The 19,444-nt window shown below is 35.0% G+C and overlaps 1 protein-coding gene across 1 annotated transcript in view; it reads left to right on the forward strand.

Annotated features, from left to right (window-relative positions):
• Positions 1 to 19,444, forward strand: part of CNTN5 (contactin 5) — a 488,151-nt gene that overhangs the window by 254,165 nt on the left and 214,542 nt on the right. Inside the window, exons 9-11 of the mRNA XM_046638244.1 lie at positions 204 to 340; positions 2,142 to 2,271; positions 4,774 to 4,924. Coding sequence (XP_046494200.1) covers positions 204 to 340; positions 2,142 to 2,271; positions 4,774 to 4,924 — 418 coding nt within the window. The remainder of the gene's footprint in view (positions 1 to 203; positions 341 to 2,141; positions 2,272 to 4,773; positions 4,925 to 19,444) is intronic.

Consider the following 19,444-nt stretch of genomic DNA (forward strand, 5'->3'; position numbering starts at 1 on the left):
AAAATATCATCGCTGCTATATTCTTTTTACACAGGAAATAGAGTTCTGTGTGTAATGCAATGCTGTGCCTCTTCCAAACGTCCATAGTTACATGAACTGATTTAAAACATTTTTAATGTAATAATTATTTCCATATGAATTTTGAAGTTGGTAAAGTGTCTGAGAAATGAAATCGCTCTTCCTTAATGCTTAAACTCTTACAGCTTACCCACACTGGGTAGAAAAACTGAATGATACTCAGTTGGACAGCGGGAGCCCTCTCAGATGGGAATGTAAGGCTACCGGAAAACCCAGACCCACATACCGTTGGCTGAAGAATGGAGTGCCCCTCTTGCCTCAGGTACTGTTGGTGACTATGAGCCTGTTCCAGTGAAATGTTAGCAGGATTTCACACAGGTCAAATTATCCTCCATGAGTCTTATTGAAAGCTATTTCTTACTTATGCCTTATAATATATTTGGAGTAAGAAATATAACAAATATATAACCAAATTTTATTTTTAATTATGTCATTAGCTTTTGAGTAATACATTGTTTCTTTAAATTTTACTCAATCTTATAAAGTCATAGGAAAATATCAATGACTATCATAGACTCATTGCCATTTCTAGCTGGCTTTTAGATATCATTTAGCTTGTTACTGTCACTTTGCAGATGATGGAGTTAACCCAAGAACTAAAGTGGCTTGCCCAAGATTGCATATCTAGTTAGAGATGACATTGGAATAGAATTCTAGTCTTCTGTGTCCTGGGCAGGTTCTTTCTGTGCCATCTTGCTACCAATAGACTTAAATATCTGTTTGGTAAATCTACTGAGTGTTTTTAAAACAACTTGATGGGTACTGGATCTGAATATTGATTTATATTTAATTTCAGAATAATGGTAATAATTTTAGCTGATTCTTTCCCCTGTTATGGCCTTTGCAAGAAGGAGGGAAGAAGGGGAATAGATCACTATTTATGGCCAAAATGGAGGGGAAGTGTACAAAGTTGAAATTCCAAATGCAGGTTCTGCCTAGGTCCTGACATTCCACTGGGCCTCTTGTCTGTCATTTATCTCTTTGGGCTTCAGTTTGCTCCTTTGTAAAATGAAGAGATTGGATCAGATCATCCCACAGTCCCTTCCAGCTCCAAAATCCCCTTCTCCTAGAACCAGTTAGGCCAAAGCAAAATGCACTTACCAAAAAGATGGACACAAATAAAAAGAACAATAGAGCTGAAGGTGAGTGGAATCCTGAGACATTGATGTATTGCCTCTTTCTCTCCAGTTCTCCTGAGACACCAGATAAACCTTGAGAAGGGGCGATGTTGGTCTTATTTTCTACTCCCAGATAAAATAAATTCCATTGGCAGATAATACATCTGCAAAATGAACGGGCTTCTTTTGAAAATGATGTCAAATTATTTGGCATCTCTACTGATAGATAAAGCACTGCTGGCTAAATTAAAAAAATGATTTGCTTGGCATTAAGTAGACAAGACTCCTGGTGTGTTTAACAACCTTCGAAATTTAAAATTTGTTTTTGAAATGTCCTCTTGGCTGTAGTTGACCTCAATTTTCTGACTTCTATATTAAGTTTTGTCTGATAATGAAGTTTATATTTTCTGAACAATAATTTTATACAGAATCCAGTTGCAGGGCAGTTTTTTGTGTGTTTTAGTTTTTTGGGAAGTGAGAGAAAATGTAAAGTCCTAATCAGATCAATATAGCAAAGAGATTCTTGTCATGACCTGGGCTATTTTTAACCTTGATCTCATGTGTCTACAGTCACCACCCTTTCCACCATGTCAACCCGTGCTTCTTCTTTGTAAAATGAATTTAAAGAAAAGTACCATCTGCTGTTCATCCTTCAGAGGCTCAACCAGGATACAAACAAAAGTAGCTCAGTTTAAGAACAAAACTGAAACTAAAACTCATAAGTACAGGAAAATATAGTTATAATTTCCTTTCTGACCAAGAACTAGTTGTAACTCACAAAAGACATGTTAAAATAATGAACAGTAAATTTGTGTTGCTATGTTGCCAAATAACACTCAACTGCATTAATTGGAGGCATTTTTTTTCTCAGTCTAGGAGAGAGGAACTGCAAAATCTGTATGATTTTTTCATTTTCTATATCTAATTTTTTTTATTCCATTACAGAGTAGGGTTGAGATGGTTAATGGAGTATTGATGATCCACAATGTGAATCAATCAGATGCTGGAATGTATCAGTGTTTGGCTGAAAATAAATATGGAGCCATTTACGCAAGTGCTGAGCTGAAGATTCTAGGTATGCAATTTCTAAGTCAATAAATAGGAAAAAGTGTTGTTTCTTTTCATGCTCTAATTCTTACTACACTGAAGTTTTATGATGTGATTGTAAAATCCAATTTTATAGCTGGAAAAGAAATACTATGCCTTGCTGATATACACTTTCTTAAGCTTTAGGGAACAAGTTTACATTGTGTACAGTTTGCCCCATAACATTTTGTGAGGTTTTTTAAACTTTAGTTTTAATCTTAACAGGTTTGTACAATATCTTTTCTATGGCATTAAAAGAAATCATATAAGAAATACATGTTAACTTTCAAAAAGGAATGTCTTGAGGGTAGGGGATCAGAATGTAGATTTCCAGCAGCCTCTCCCTGCTCCTACAGCAATGCTTCATATTTTCCCAAGCAGCTCTTACTTACCAGTGGGCATGTGGCTCCTGCAAAGCAGAACTCCAAGGTAAAGCATCTCCAATCATGGAGCATCAACCATTATCATCCTTACATAAAAAGGAAAGCCTTTCTGAGGCCAGGACCAACAGTCTCATAGGGTTACATGCTTGGTAAGAATATCACCAGGACACTGGCACTACTTCACTACTTAAGTACTACAGGAAGGCCAGCCCTGGTGGCCTAATGGTTAAGTTCGGCACTGTCCACTATGGCAGCCCAGGTTCGGTTCCTGCGTGTGGACCTACACTACTAGTCTGTCAGTGGCCATGCTGTGGCAGTGGCTCATGTACAAAACTAGGAAGATTGGCAGTGGATGTTAGCTGAGGGTGAATCTTCATCAGCAAAATAAATAAGTAAATACAACAGGAAAGATTCCATCCACTGGAATAGGGTACCCAGATTGAGCGTATTTGTACCACTGGAGTGGATTTTACTTTTCCTACTATGATGATTTCCTAAACCTTGGGTCTGGGATGTTTGTAATATAAAGAGAGATACTTAAGTGATCTTAACTCATCGTCTCACAAAAGTTGACAAAGGCCCAAGTGTACTTTCTACTCCCCACTTAAATTCCCAAAGCATGACATTAACAGAAACACCCAAGATCTTAAGAATCTTGGAAGTTATTGAATTATAAATGTTTGCGCTTGAAATGTCTCCACGTTAAAACAAATCCGTCCAAAATAGATAACAGGAGTCCACGTTTCAATTGCCTAAAGCCTAACCAATCAATTATTACTGTACTTGTTTGTCAGCTCACATGCCAACATTTCTGAATTAACAAGCTGATTCAGCCTTCACCCAGTTGATGGTTAACCAGAAACACTATCAAAGGTGTCCTTTTCTCATTCAGTACACAGATTTTCAAAAGTACCTCTTGTAAGGTTTATTCCCAGTAGGCAACCAAAATTGTTGCCTGTAGTCGCCACAAAAGTTTCCTCAGGGGCTGGCCTGGTGCTGTAGTGGTTAAGTTGGAGCGCTCTGCTTCTGTGGCCTGGGATTCACAGGTTCAGATCCTGGGTGCGGACCTACACACTGCTCATCAAGCCATGCTGTGGCGGTGTCCCACATGCAAAAAGAATAGAGCAAGACTGGTGCATATGCTAGCTCAGAGCCAATCTCCTTCAACCCCAAAAAATAAATAAATAAATTCTTTTTTAAATTCCTTCACTTTTCTTTCAGTTTCTTAACCTGTTTCAATTATGTACATATCTGTTTTATGTTGTATGCATATCTTTTAGCATTGTTTGTGCCATGCATTATACTGCTATATTGTGGATATAAAATACTTATGAAATATCCATGAAATTGTCACATTGATATAAATGAATGTCTCAGGTACAGTAGACTTGTAGACATATCTTTCAAGTTCTCTTTTACATTCAAAAGTGTCTTTTTTTTCTTTAACTTGTAATAATCTCTGTGTCATGTGTTCTTTTAGTTCGGTGTCCTCAACCTCAGCCACCCACTGAAATTACTTGGGAAGCTTAAATCAAAAGTATCTTTGTAAAAATCTAGTAAACACAATATTAATACTAATGAATAATCAGACTAGGTGAATAATTACAACCAATTAAATAAAAATTTTAATTGAAATTTAAATCATTCAATCTCTTAAAAGTATATTTCTTTGAAAACTATATTCAACTTTGTATAATATTAAAGTAAAATATACATTAATTTAAGACTTATAAAAGAAATGGATGATGCAGGATTGCCTTCTCCACAGGTAATCTCCAGTTTTCCAAAGGAAGCCCAAAATAGAATCCCTTGGCCAGCCTCTTCACTGTTTATGCAAACTTCTCATTAGTATTTCACAGTTAAGATTGATAATCATAATTAAATCATGTCATTTTTTTAAGTAGGCTTTGTCTGTGAGCCCACATTGTATGAAACCATTACCTGCTAATGTAAGGACTAGCTGTAAGATATGTATTAATCAAAAATAAATTAAATTCTGAGTCCATGCCTTTTACATGTGTACCTATTCTATGATTTTTAATAGAAATGTATCCCATTAGAGGTCATTGTCATTGCTTCTGGTAGAACTAACATTTTCTTTTTCATAGCTTCAGCTCCCACTTTTGCACTGAATCATCTAAAGAAAACAATAATTGTTACCAAAGGCCAAGAAGTCACCATGGAGTGCAAGCCCCAAGGCTCTCCAAAACCAACCATCTCTTGGAAGAAGGGAGACAAAGCAGTTAGAGAGAACAAAAGGTTAGAAGTCTATTTCATATTTCAAATTCTTAAGATCAGACTTTTTTGAAGTTACAGGTGATACAAAGTATACATGAAAGAGTCTTGCAATAATTGTGAGACATATTTCATGAACTAAGTGAAATATGGTTTTGTCTATCTAGTGATTAAAAAAGAACCCAAAGATCTACTTCACTATAATCAGACTTCTTTGCCTCCATGGTGTTTCACCACTAATTGGGAATTTCAGCAGATTATGAAGAAAGCAAATACTTTCATTAAGCTAGTTATTTTTGGTTATCATTTTGGGTCTGTAGCTTCGGGGATCCACAAGTTATCTACGATAATTTTTAGGGGTTGTATTCTCATTTCAATATTAATATTAAAAATAATAGAAACATATTCTGGATCTTCTGGATGATCACTTTATGATGGAATATTTCCAAGTGAAATTTATGCCTACGTTTGCCTTTATGTTTTCAATCATGTTGATGCAAAATAATATAAGATTACTTTGATTGGCACAGGCAAATGAGACATGTGCAAAGGAATATTTAACGTGTAAAGATTTGTCTTTGGTAAGTAAAGCCAAAGGACACCACAGGAGTACAAATTGGGAAAAACAATAAGAGAATTAATCATCACATGACAGTCTTGTATGCCAGGTTCGAAAGTTCCATGCTCTATCAATCATTACCATATTGGTGTTGCAAATGGTGATTCAGCTTTGACAAAATATTATCCTCCATTATGTTAAAATAATGTTGCAGATGTTGTTTCAGAGTTTTGGTTTTCATTTGATCTAAAGGGATAAGGACTTTATGCCTTGTTCTATGTTTGTCCAGATCTAAGTAACCATAGAGTTAAAATAATTTAAGTCAGCATTAGGGGTCTATTTGAATATTTCTTTAAGTAATTTTGGAATATTTTGAAATATTTGAAAAATTTCTTTAGAATATTTTTGTTTCCCATTCGAATCTGAGAAACACTGATTTAAATTGCCTGTCTTAGATGAAATAAGTTGTGGAATGATTGGGTTCAGTTTAGGGCCAAGGATCTATGCCGCCTGGAAAAGGTGATCACTGGGAATTGACATGGGTCATACTGGACATCTTGTTTTGAAAGAAAATTCGTCTTTGTTATAGGGGGTGTGTGGGGAGCTGGAAAAATCACAAACTGCAAGATAAGTATTCCATATGGTTGAATTGCGTATGGGTGAATTGAATTTTTTTGGATTGTTGCTCAAGGAAATATGAAAAAAAAACACCTGACACAAACCTTATTAAAGCAGAAGAAAATCATTTCTTGTATAGTAAGAACAAATAATTTACATTGCTTGGTTATCATCTTTTCTGAATATATTAAAAATTTGTATACTATGATTACTTTGTTTTATGTTTGTCAATGACACATGAGCCTTCTATTTATTTTAGTTCATGTAGAATGTTCTTCATCAACTATTCATAGGCATAACATGGAGTTTTAAAAACTTAGGTGGCATTTCTTTTGTCAAAGCAAAAGTATTGAGAGAGGAACAGGAATATGAGTTTTCTATTGAGCAAATATAAGCATAGTAAACTTTTCTGTTTTCCAGAAGTTTAAAAATACAGTTTGTGAATTGTTCAGTTTTCTTGCTCCCCTTTCTCTTCCCCGCTAACCCTCAGGTTAGTGAGATAATACACTGACCTCAAACTCAGATTACTTAGCTTTTCCAGATGTCGATACCTCTGGACAAAGTTCTCTTCAAAGAGGAGGCTGAAATGTATTTTTATTTATTCAGGTAAAAGCAAGACTTGGACACATTTACTTAGCATTTTGCCTACCCTGGTCTACATATTTTGGTCTGTAAACTATTTTAATGTAACAACAAAGCCAAAAGGTGTAGTGCACTTTTACTTTTAAAATCAACAGGCATACTTGCAAAATACCATTATTACTGATGTACAATCTGATACCATATTGGCCAGTCCCAGGTTTCACGAAGAATATAATCTAGCTGTATATAAAAAACACAAACATTCAAATATTAAAATAAGAAACTAAGATTTAAATAACAATAGGAAGAATTCCACAAAGCAGTACAAGACAGAGATATTTAGAAAACTATATTCTAAATATATGAATGGAGACTTGAAATTTAGATTATCAAATGTATATATAATACATTGTTTAAAATAGTATCTCAGTTATATATGAAAACTTATTTTCTAACAGATATTTTAGATTACGTCCCTCTATTTTTAAAGCACACCAACTATTTAATAAGAGTTGTAAATATAAATTTAAGTGGAAATGGAGGTGTTAGAAAACTGTTAAGGCTTTGAAATGTTTGTGTCATATATTTCACCTTGGGACTACAGATTCAAGTCATGGTTTATTTTATTGGCCTATAAATATATTCACCATTCACGTGATCTACATCAAATATGTTCCCCACTCATCCAAACTACAACTGGGGAAAAAAAGTTAAATGAATTAGCTTTGGCCTTTATTCATAATTTTCGTAGTTATTTGGGTTCATTCCAAATTAAAGATTGGAAGAGCAAATGATGGTTTCCTGTATAGGCAAATAAAGACTAGTATTTATTATACTGGAGAAAAAGAGTTAAAGTAATAATGCATTATAAGAGAAACATTTAAATGGGAGAAGTATAGCAATTTCAAAGTATAAAATTATGTCCAGAGCAATGACATAAAACTTTAATGAAAGATTTTGATTGCAGAAAAAAGTCATCTGTTAATCTGAAAACATGTCAGAAACTCAAAAAGTTTAATTTGAATCTAGAGTTAACTGTAAGTTAACTCTAAACTCTAAATGCAATGTCATAATAACTGAAGTTTAATTGTCAATCACATTTTATCAACAGAGGGCCAAATAACTCATTGACTTGTCTTTTTCTGCTAAATTTTGATTGAATCTTCCAGGTTCTGTTTTGTTTTGTTTTTGGGGGGAAGGAGGTCTTCAAAACACAGCGTTCTTTTTTCTTTTTTTTTTTTTTGCATTCGTCTGTTTCACTAAAGAAATAGGTAAATCATTATCCTAAATTTTAAAGTTCAATAAGTAATGACCAGAACATAGTATGACTTTTGGAAGAAATCTGATTAATAAACAAGTTGCCTGCTTATATGTTACAAAATATCTCATTTATTTGGCCCTAAATTATAAACATAAAGTGTATAAGAAAATGGATTGTATTAGAGTGTGTGAGTTGTTTATAGTTTTTTGTTGTTTATATCAAAGAATGAATTGTTCATATCACAAATGTTCCATATGAATGCTGCTCACACAGTAAATCATATTATTGCTAATAATGATGATGACTGATTATAAGTCTATAGAATTTGTAATTTACAAAGCACTGTAACACTGTGAGTAACAGTATAACCCACTGTATAAAACAGGACTTAGTTGCTCTGCTTATCCTGCAGACTATAAGGTTTCAACAAGTTACTTAATTTATATCCCCTCTTATGAAATTTGAATCCAAAAGAGTAACCTATTGAGTTGTGAGAATTGAATGACGTTTTGTATGTAAAATACACTGGCTGATATAGGGCATTTAATAAGTGTTCAGTGAATATTGTTTGTGATGATGATGCTACTGCTGACAATGTTAATAGGGGAGGTGATGATGATGGTATCCTTTGGACCTTTGAATCTTTGAATACTGGCATCAATTTTTTTTTATCATTAGTTCTGGAAATTTTTACCACTCCCTTTTTCTTTCGCCAGTGGTTAAGGGAAAGAGTGCTTAAGAATTAAGTTATTATCTGAGATCAAAGGAGTCTTTAGGTCTTCCGTGTGATAAATTTGTTATTCATTAATCTATGCCCCTAAATTGATGTTCTTTTTCCATTTGAGCCCCAAATCTCCAGTTCTCATCATCTATTCCTGGCATGGCCATTCTCACAAACCTAGCTACTTCTAGTTCAGTGTCTTTGGGATAGTTTCTGTACTAGCAGGCTGAATATTTACTTGCTCCATGATCAGCATTATAGGCCATGTGCAAATAGGTCAATATATATGACGAGTTAATGGAAATAGAGAAGAAGGCTTTCCAAAAATTTTCATACTGTTTTTTTCAAGGAATCTCCAGGTTTTGCCCCATCACTTTTAAAGATTATCAGCACATATGCATTTAGGTTCCTTTATCAATCATGTCCATTTTCATACTAAAACTAATAAGCTCCAGGAGTACTAAGGCATAAAAGGTTCCATGGGGATTTTCTCCTCTAGCATACTTTCATTCAGAATGTTCTGCTCATCAAACTCATATTGGATTTTCACTTCAGCTCATTATTTCCATTACTTGGCCATTAACTTTTGTTAAAATATAATCACCCAGAAGCACTCCAGCAGCGCACAAATATTAAGCCTTGATTATTACATCTTCAATTTCCTGTACTTTTTGTGGACAAAGACAATCTTGGCTAAAATAAAGAATCCTGGTTTTTAGTGAAGGCAGAGTTTATTTTGTTTCCTTTCCATCTGTACATATATAAAATGTTATTGAACCCCATAGAATATGCCATTTATGTTTTTAAATTATTCACAATTATTGAAATTTCAAACTACTTTAATTACCAGTTTTCATTTTTAGACAGAGGGGGGTACCAGTTACAGAGATAATGGACTGTAATTCAAATGGGTGCTGAAGAAATCCTGCATCCAAAAAAATAAAAGTTATCCTACGGAGGGGCAGTGTTATAGTGTAATGTTTCTTTTATGAGACTGTAATCTAAGCAAACACTTGTCCAAAACCCCTCGTAATACAACCTGCTCACCAAAGGAGCTTCAGAGCAGCAAAATTGTCAACTTACTTATTTAACACGCATGGAAAATTGCACTTGAAGTACCCATTAGTTGACTTCTAGTGGGAATTCCTGTTGTGTTTATTAGGCAACAATGATCAGGCTCGCATACTGAGTCACAGACATATGGAAAAATATATTCTTAGTGCAAGCCCTAAAGGACACACTTACTGAGGGGAAAATGGAGTCTTCTTACTTTTTCTAAGAAAGAAGAAGAATTCATGGATATAATTAGGGTCTAGTTTCTGTCCCTTTGTTTCCACCTACATGCTGTGTTTGCTAATGAACAAGCTGTTTTGTTGTTTCCTCTTTGACAATGTCTTTTACATATTAAGAACATAAAACAATGTAGACCCTAGGTATCTTGGTTTTTTTTCAGTGTCTAAGAAATTGTATGAGAGAAAATGAGCATTCATATATCAAGAATATATCAGTTGACTTCCTTTGTAAATTAGAATCTATGCTTTCAAAGGAAATAAGATAATCAAAATGACTATTTATCTAAGGGAAGAGAAGCTTGATAGCTGATTTCATAAGATTTAATACCTATGAACTGCTTACAATATACAATGTTTTATCTCCCAAGGATGTTGACTTGCTGTTCCATAGGTCCACCGAGCTTAAGGGGATGATGAGCAAATGGCCTTACATTGACTATCATGAAGTTAGGATGCTGACTTCCCCATTTCAATGAAAACCAACTGCACAAGCCTCTGCCGGCTTAACCTTCACCACCTTCCCTTTAAAATACTAGTGAAAACACAAAATGGGAGACAAAATAAATGCAGTCACAGCAGCAATGGAAATTACAAATATAGAGGAACATTCTTGGTCTCTAGGAAGAATCGCCTCTTCAAATAAAAATGGGGTCAATTTGGGGCTGGCTCCATGGCCAAGTGGTTAAGTTCGCGCGCTCCGCTGCAGGCGGCCCAGTGTTTCGTTGGTTTGAATCCTGGGCGTGGACATGGCACTGCTCATCAAACCACGCTGAGGCAGCGTCCTACATGCCACAACTAGAAGGACCCACAACGAAGAATATACAACTATGTACCAAGGGGCTTTGGGGAGAAAAAGGAAAAGAATAAAATCTTTAAAAAAAAAAAAAGAATAGGGTCAATTCACAAATGATCAATGGCTTATTCAAGCCTAGGCCTCTGAAACTCCACAAAGTCAGCAGAGGAAGCCAATAGGAGTAATCTTCCACTAACCTCTACCTTTATGTCCATAACTGCTAAATTCAGTAACTGAGCCTTACTACAGAGGTCACATTGAAAACTTTTGCTACACGGAAGCCACTCTTTAAAGTGATAAGATGTTACTATCCCTACTTGACCTCATCAACACTGATCCAAAATAAATTTGGAGATTATGAATCCAGCAATAAGATGAAAGAAGACACAAATCCCAGGATTTGAAGCAATTCATAAATAAAAAATAATGTCAATAAATTGTGATATAAAGGAAGAATATAGAAATCCATGGATTCTGGAAATTATGTAATTCTATGTATTGCCTCCAGCAAAAGAAGGAATACAGACTGTTTCAAACTTCCCAGGAGTCACTTTGCCTCTATGTAGTCAGAAGGATGAGAAGATGGGAATCAACAAACATTTTGCCTCAGTCTAGTTGAGTTGCAGTAGAGCCCTAGTAGAGTCTGGACATTCGCCATGGGTTTGTGCACCTGACTACTGTCAAGGTTAATGTCTGAGAAAGTAACACTGGGTCACTGACAGAAATAGCACAAGGACACAAAGACCACTAAGAACATTACCAATAGATAACAGCAGGCCTGTGAACATGGGAACACAAATGAGTGTAAAGCACAGAGACCCATTAAGCATAAAAACTAAATAATAGTCATAAATATGGTAACAAGACAAGCAAATGTAAAAAGGATAGCTGTCAAGAATAGATGCAACATAAATAATAATTATATATACATATATATGTAATACATATATATGCATTCATATGTATGTGTGTATATCAATAAATAAAAAATATTTTGGAGTACCCAAAATGTTCACAGGTTATCTCTAAGAGGTCAATTATGGATAATTTTAATTTTGTGCTTTTCTGTAGTTTACAAAATGTATGTAATTATTATATATTCTGTTTATAATCAGTAAGGAAAGTTAAAGTAAATACTAAAAATTTGTAGGAGGAACTTTCTTAAGACAAAATTGCATATATTTGTAATCATATAACTCAAATAATTTAGATTTGACCTGATGTATAAAAAGGTAAGAACACTCCCATCCATCCTGCTATAGTTTTTACATCTTTAAGGAGGGAAACTACTTGGTTTTGAAAACAATTCAAATTGCTTGCCCTAGTCCTTTAGAGATGTATTACAGAAAAACTGATGCGATTTGCCCTAGAGATTCAGTTTTAATTCTATGTAAATAGGGTTCCACCATCCTTTCAATCAACAGGCCAATTGAGCAAACCTTCACTCAGCAGCAAATTAGATTTTCAAACTAATTTAAGCATATGGTTAACCATTCTTCCTTCAGTTTTCTTTTCTTTCTTTCTTTTTTTTTTTTTTTTTTTTGCCAATGCCTGAGATTAGACACTTAAAATCTCTGGAGTAGCAAATACCCTAAATTGTGCTTTTAATTTCCCTCCATTCTCCCTCCCCATATAAACCATGTTTCCCCCATAACCAGAGGAACCTTTCCAAAGCACAACTTGTGACTATGCTATGCCCCTGCTGAAACTACTGATCTGAATCTTCTATTGAATACAACCATAATTCATGAGTATATTTGAGGTCCTCCATAATTTTTCTGCATTCATTCATTAATCCATCTAACAAATATTAAGTTGAATTATATGAAATGCCGTTTTTGTCTTAAAAACGAGCGAATAGAAAGAGTTTTATACAGTTCTATCTCATATTTGTGAGTGCGTATTTGCTATAATGCTTGCTTCCAGGAGTGGAGCTGTGAATAAAACATACAGGGTACCTGCCAACATGGAGTTCAGAGTCTACACCTGCCTCGTTACCTCTTCAGCTATCTTTCTCTCTCCATGTGTCTCTACCCATTTCTGCCCTGTTCCCCCAAAAAACTCTCCAAAGTATTCTAACTTCAAACCATACTGGACACTCACAATTACCCAAGACAGGCTCTTCATTTTCTCACCTTCTAACCTTTATTCAAACTTTCCCCTTCTCTCTCCTTCCCTTCCTTGTAGCATGCTCATCAAACTCAATACCATTTGAAATGCTAACTCAAACGAAAGGACTCTCTTCTTCTGCTTTCCCACCATTGGAAATGCTTAAGGAGCTATAGTTAGTGGAAAATGAGATAAATGATTTAAGTCAACTTCTAACTTTTAATTTAGTTCTCAGTATGTGCCAACTTACAACCCTCTAATTTAGATATTGTCACCTCTGATATACAAATTTAAAATTTAAACAAGAGATTAAGTGACTTGCTCAAGGTCATCCATCACAAAGCTGAGCTTTAAAACCAAGTCTGATGCTAGTCAATGATTCTATGACAATATTAACCATAAAGTTGTTTAGCAGTGGTGTTGTATTTCAATCTACATGGACAATAGTGATGGAATTCCTTCTTAGTATCTATGATGTTTCTGATAAGGATTCCAGCTTCCTAGTCTATATTCAAAAGCTGCATGACCAATTTCATAGGCAGTTTTCAGACACACACACACACACACACTCCTCACACATGTTCAGAAAATCCTCCAAATAAAGAACATCATTTGAATCGAATTTTCCTTCCAATAGAAGCCATGGGCCAAACTGAAAACTAACAGACACAGTGACCAAAATTTCATCTTGCCTTTATTTTTCTCTTTCTCCATCTACTTTATTGTAGACTAGATCATGTTGGTATTGATTGACAATCCAATTATAAAAAATATTTATTGTTTTTTCCTTTCAGTGACACATTGATCGATTGATCAAATGTTACAGACAAAATAATTTTAAATATGACATTATTGTGATGCTTCTGGGCTGTGCTTTAATATTTTTTCCATTGTAGATCTACACTTTTTCTTTTTTTGGTGAGGAAGATTGGCCCTGAGCTAACATCTGTACCAATCTTCCTGTTTTTTGTATGCGGGATGCTGCCACAGCATGGTTTGATAAGTAGTGTGTAGGTCCACGCCCAGGATCTGAAGCCGTGAACCCCATGCCGCCGAAGTGGAGTGCAAAAACTTAACCACCATGCCACCAGGCTGGCTCCTACACTATTTGAGGGATATTTAATGTTTCTAAACTGGTCTTTCTCAGACAAGGAATAACCCAAAATAACTCAAATTTATTGAGTAATAATGTACTTGCACCATGCCAAAGGGTTGAATGGAGATGGAATAACAAAAGAATTCTCACATTTTCAAATGATTCCATTTTCAACAGTATGTTTAGAAAATACAGCAATGATCACAAATCTTCAAATTGATTTAAACACAGAAGACGTGTGTGTAAGAAAGCTTCAAATTATTCATTCTGGTATTTCCCAAGTTTAAGGTAACAGAAAATCTAAATGTTCGTCTTCAAAGGTCTTCAAACTTTTTTTCCTGATCTCATTACAAGTTTTTCTTGTTTCTAATTTTTTTTTTTTAAGTGTTAAATGTAACAAGAGAGAGAACACTGAGGAAGTCAGTTAATTTAAGCTGTAAATGACAACGAAATAATTCTGGCTCCATCGTGCTAAGAACACCTCCAGTCTGTGGCATTACCTCACTGGCTAATTACCAGTTTAGCAAACAGTTCATAAATTCTACTTCTAACTATGGTTCGTTTACCCCAGTTACTATAAATTGCCACACAAGTTTCCTGGTTATGCTCTTTATATAGGCACCACTTGAAGAAGCCATTAATTGCTTAAAGGCTTTTCTTTTTCAAAAGCCCCCCAGACTACAACTTTCAGTTTAATTTGTCCTTAATACAAACATCTAAAATACTTGGGAATTCAAGCATCTAAGTACATGCTACTGACTGATCCTACTACCTCCCCAAGTGACTCTTCAGTGAATATAAAATAGTGAAGAGAGAGGATTCTGAGGATGTTTAGAAAAAAGTGTTTTACGACAGAGATTTTTAGTTTCCTCAGAGCGTTACACTTCTTTTCAGTTTTTGCGTAAAGTCACGATCTAATTTAACTATGGTTTATTCATAATGGGAATTAGAGGACTGGTTACAAATTAGAGCATAGCTCTGGGAACCTTGATAACAATGAAATCAAGCTGCAGATCAGTTCCATAAAAGATAACCTAAACCAATTTTATCATTAGCATGCTTACTTCTCTTTGCTTCAATAACAGTTATTTATGGAAAGATAGATAGATATAAAAATAGAAGATGACCACTATGTTCTAAGTTGTATCTGGAGGTTTCAGGGTACCAATTTATTTTTGCTTCTCTCTCTTTCCAGTTGTGAATCGTAACTCCACTTCTCCTTTCCCTAATTCTATATCACCTAGACACTGTTTTCTTCAATTTATTTCAGTGAAAACAAAACTTTACTCAACGTTACTGAATGTAAGACACTATGCTAGTTCATACCAAGACAAGTAAAAGAGAATCCCCTCCCCTTGGGAGACACCTGTCTAACGGGCAATAAAACTAATGCATAGATAACTATAATACAGAATATTTAAGTAATACTAACATGGGGCTATTAACACAGAATACTTAATAGATATTATTCAGGTATTATTAACAGGATAATTAAGATAACAATAAAATAACTACCCTTTACTGAGAACCAGCTGTTTTGTATATATGAATTACCCTATTTCAATCCTCAGAGTAAGATAATATTCTAAGAAAGGTATAATCCTCTTTGCTTTAAGTAAGGTAATTGAGTTACAGAGAGATTGTCTAAGATCACACACATACATAGCAAATTACAGGACAGAAAGAGTTCTTGATCTATTCCACCATACAAATAACTTGGAGAGGTAAGAAAAGGAGAAAATAAAATCCGGATGGAAGACGAGGGAAAACTTCTTGGATGAACTGCCATTTGAAATGGCCCTTGAATTGGATTTTGACAAAGTATTTTAGAAAGAGAGCAGAATTTGCAAAAGCACAGTCATGAATCCAGGACACTTTTGTGAAAAGTAAATACAGCTGTTTGGCCACATTGTAGATTATGTGTTGAAACGGAAATAAGCTGGAAAGATTGAATATCTGATGATAAATTGAGGAGAACTTGGAAAGACAGATTGAGTTTATGCTTAATTTATAGCCAAATGGTGGTCTTTGAAAGACTTAATTCACATTTATTTGGGGGCATCTACTTTTATTAATAATTTTAAAAACTATATTTAAGTTTTCTGTAACAGAAAAATGAATGCTAAATATTACACCAATCTTCCCAAAAGAAAAAAGTTAAAATGGTGATTTAAATGTATAGATATAAATAAACATTATTTACATTTCTTGATTTTACCAATGAGCTGACGAGAAAGTCAGCAAGAAATGGTAAAGCCAAAATCTGAGCTTTGTTTACTCTGGTGGTAAAACCACACGCAGAAGCTGGTTTTTACCTCAATGGCATTTACTGACATTGAGTACTGGTTTTTACATGTTTCTGGGCAGAAGAGGAAGAAAATAAAGCCCAGAGCCTGCCCCGTATAAGACTGGGTCCATAAATGGCTACCACTGCAACATAACAGTTGAACTTGATATAAATCAACCCACTCAGAAAGCCATAAGGAAAATTATCAATCTTGGGTCTTAGTTCTGAATGCAGAGGGGAAATCTTCCACTTAGGTTTTGTAATTAAGGGCCAGCAACCCTAGCTTATACCAGCTGGGTGACCTGAAAAGTTCAATGTAAGAATTTAGTTAAGGTAGTCCCCAACAGGAAGTGAATCCAGGCACTTGAGGTACAACCAAGAATGAAAAGCAATGAAAGTATCCATATGTAGTAAAGGTAAACAAAAGTTGCAATATAAAACAATAATATATATTTTTAAGATCGGCACCTGAGCTAACATCTGTTGCCAATCTTTTTTTTTTTTCTTCTTCTTCTCCCCAAAGCCTCCCAGGACATAGTTGTATACTGTAGTTGTGGTCCTTCTTCTTGTGCTGTGTGGGATGCTGCCTCAGCATGGCCTGATGAGCAGTGCTCTGTCCGCCCCCAGGATCCTAACCAGCGAAACCCTGGGCCGCGGAGTGCACGAACTTAACCATTCAGCCACAGGGCCGGGCCCAAAACAATAATATTTTTTAATCTCACCAAACTAGAAAATAATCAAAAACTTGAAAAGAGTAACGTGAGAGGATATTTGGAGTTAAGATGTTCCAAGATGCTTGAATTATTTGGAAACAGGTGAATATATTAATTAATTTTAAAATTTTCTGTTTAAGCCTATTTAAGTTTCTAGTACAATGAATAAAAGGACTGAAATAGTGTCAAAGTTTCTTTCAGAGTCTTTTGTTCTTAAAAGTAATCAAGGCAAGGCAAAAAGATACATTTTTGGAGTGGTCAATTCTGATCCCCCATAGATTATAGATCTGATTATGGTATTGTTTGTGCTTTTCTAGAAAGATATATAGAATGTGTTTGGTCTATCCATAATTTTGTTTTCTGTACTACTGGTTCCTCTGTTGAAATGGACCATTTTATATGTGCATATTTTGAAGCTTTTCTTTTAACATTTATTATAAGATACTAGTTGACATTTACACTTTAAAAATTCACTTGAAAAAGAAGAAAAAAGAATTAATATTTAGAAAGTCTTTAGCCTCCCATTTTATGATGGCTATTGGTAAGTAAATAAACCTGAAAAAATTACTTGTTGATTTGTAAGATGTTTGGTTGGACCCCAGTTTTTTTTTTTTGCTATGTTCATTATTTGTTGGTATAATCACTATTGAAAATAAAAAAGTAAATAGAAGTGAACATCATTCACTAGCTGTGTGATTTGAGCAATAATAATGATAATCGATAACCTTTATTATGGATTTACAGCAGGCTGGGAATGTCTGAACACATTACATATATTAGCTCATTCACTCCAACAGGGTTGGTGTTTGAATCATTTCCATTTTGACCACTCAGTTAGTAAAGAGGGTGGCAGGCTTCATATCTAGGAAATCCATGCCCGTAAGCACTTAATAAAAAATACCGTCCCTAATATACTGAGCTTGCCTAACTATCGTCTGAGCCTCAATTTTCTCTTTGTAAGATGAGATCAGTGATAACTAAGAGGATTTTAGTGAGATGTTAAGATTTTGCATATTGTCTTAGGTAACGTCTAGCACATGGGAGATGCTCAGTAAATAGCAACCAACCACCTTGTACCAATATTATTGAAGACAGCAGTGAGGATCATGTTAAAGTAGGCCAGGCTTTATCCTCAACTTCTGGGAGATAGTGGGTCCTCACTTTTTATCTTTGAAGCCCATCTTTAAAAAGAGAAGTCAAATCTGATTCACTTGTTTTGTCCTTAATTTAGCATCTATCGTTTATTTACATTCTGCGCACAGCCAATCATAAAGCATTTCAGACTACAGATATATAATCTTTTGAACTGCTTGAAGTAGTTTTATCTCCCCAGCTACCCACATAATCCACACTGCATTGTCTAGCCTATCTTCTCTAATAGCCTCCAAACTGGCCTCTCTTTACCGACCCTTGTCCCCGTATGACATTCTCTATCCAACAACTAGAGCTTGCATCTAAAATGTAACTTGAATCATGTCAGTTTACTTTTTGAAACTTTCCAATGACTTCCTCCTCTATTTAGAATAAAATTAAAACTTCATACAATGATGTGAGACCCTATACGAGCTGACTGCGGCCTTCTTCTTTCTCCTCATATCATTACTCCCCTTCCTCTTCCTCAGAAAGGTCCAGTCCCACCATCCTTCTTCCTGTTCTGTGCACAAACTGGACTCATTCCTGCCTCAGGACAAGGCACCTCCTCTGTCCTCAGTTTGAAAAACTATTGCCCCAGAGTGTAGCGCTATTGTCTTCTACATATCTATGTCTTGGGCCAAATGTTAGCTTCTCAGAGGCATTCTTGACCCTCTATCTGTAATAGAACCCCCACCCCAATTATCTTTGTCACGTCATCTCATCTTATGTTCTTCAAATCACTGATCACGCTCTGAAATGTTCTTGTTTGTTCACTTTTTATTTACTCATTTGTCATCTGTCTCTCTCTCTCAAGAATAGAATTTCCCTAAGGCAGGGGACTTGGTTGTCTTTTTATTCAGTAACCCCATTGTCTAGAATGGTGCTCTGCACATTGTAGAAACTAATAAATACTTTTAAATGAAATTATTGGAACAACACATCTACCCAAATCCTCTGCAGTTCTTACCTTTTGTGTCTCCATGACTCAACCTCCCAAATGTGAGTGAAGATGGTAATAGTTCAAGTTAAATCATTAAGGATATTTTGATGATTAGAGGAGACAGCCTCATATACCATTCTGAATTTCTTTGAAGAAAAATGTTATAATACAGGAAGTGATTGTATTATGACTACTCTCATGTCATTCACATGATCTGAGGTTTCTCTCTCATATGGTTAAATTAAAATGGCATGGAGTTCAGTCAGAAAGTTGTAAGCAGAAGAAGGGTCAATTCCCTTTGTTTATTTAATTTAAGAAAATCAACTAAATGGAGTTGGATTTCTAAGATAGATTTTTTCCTGCTAGTTCAAAATCTGATTCTCTGGTCAACCCAGTTTTTAGGACTATCACTAAATTAAAAGCAGCAGCCTTGAGATGT

The sequence above is a fragment of the Equus quagga genome, chromosome 14, assembly GCF_021613505.1.
Source record: "Equus quagga isolate Etosha38 chromosome 14, UCLA_HA_Equagga_1.0, whole genome shotgun sequence".
In the NCBI taxonomy this organism is placed as follows: Eukaryota; Metazoa; Chordata; class Mammalia; order Perissodactyla; family Equidae; genus Equus; species Equus quagga.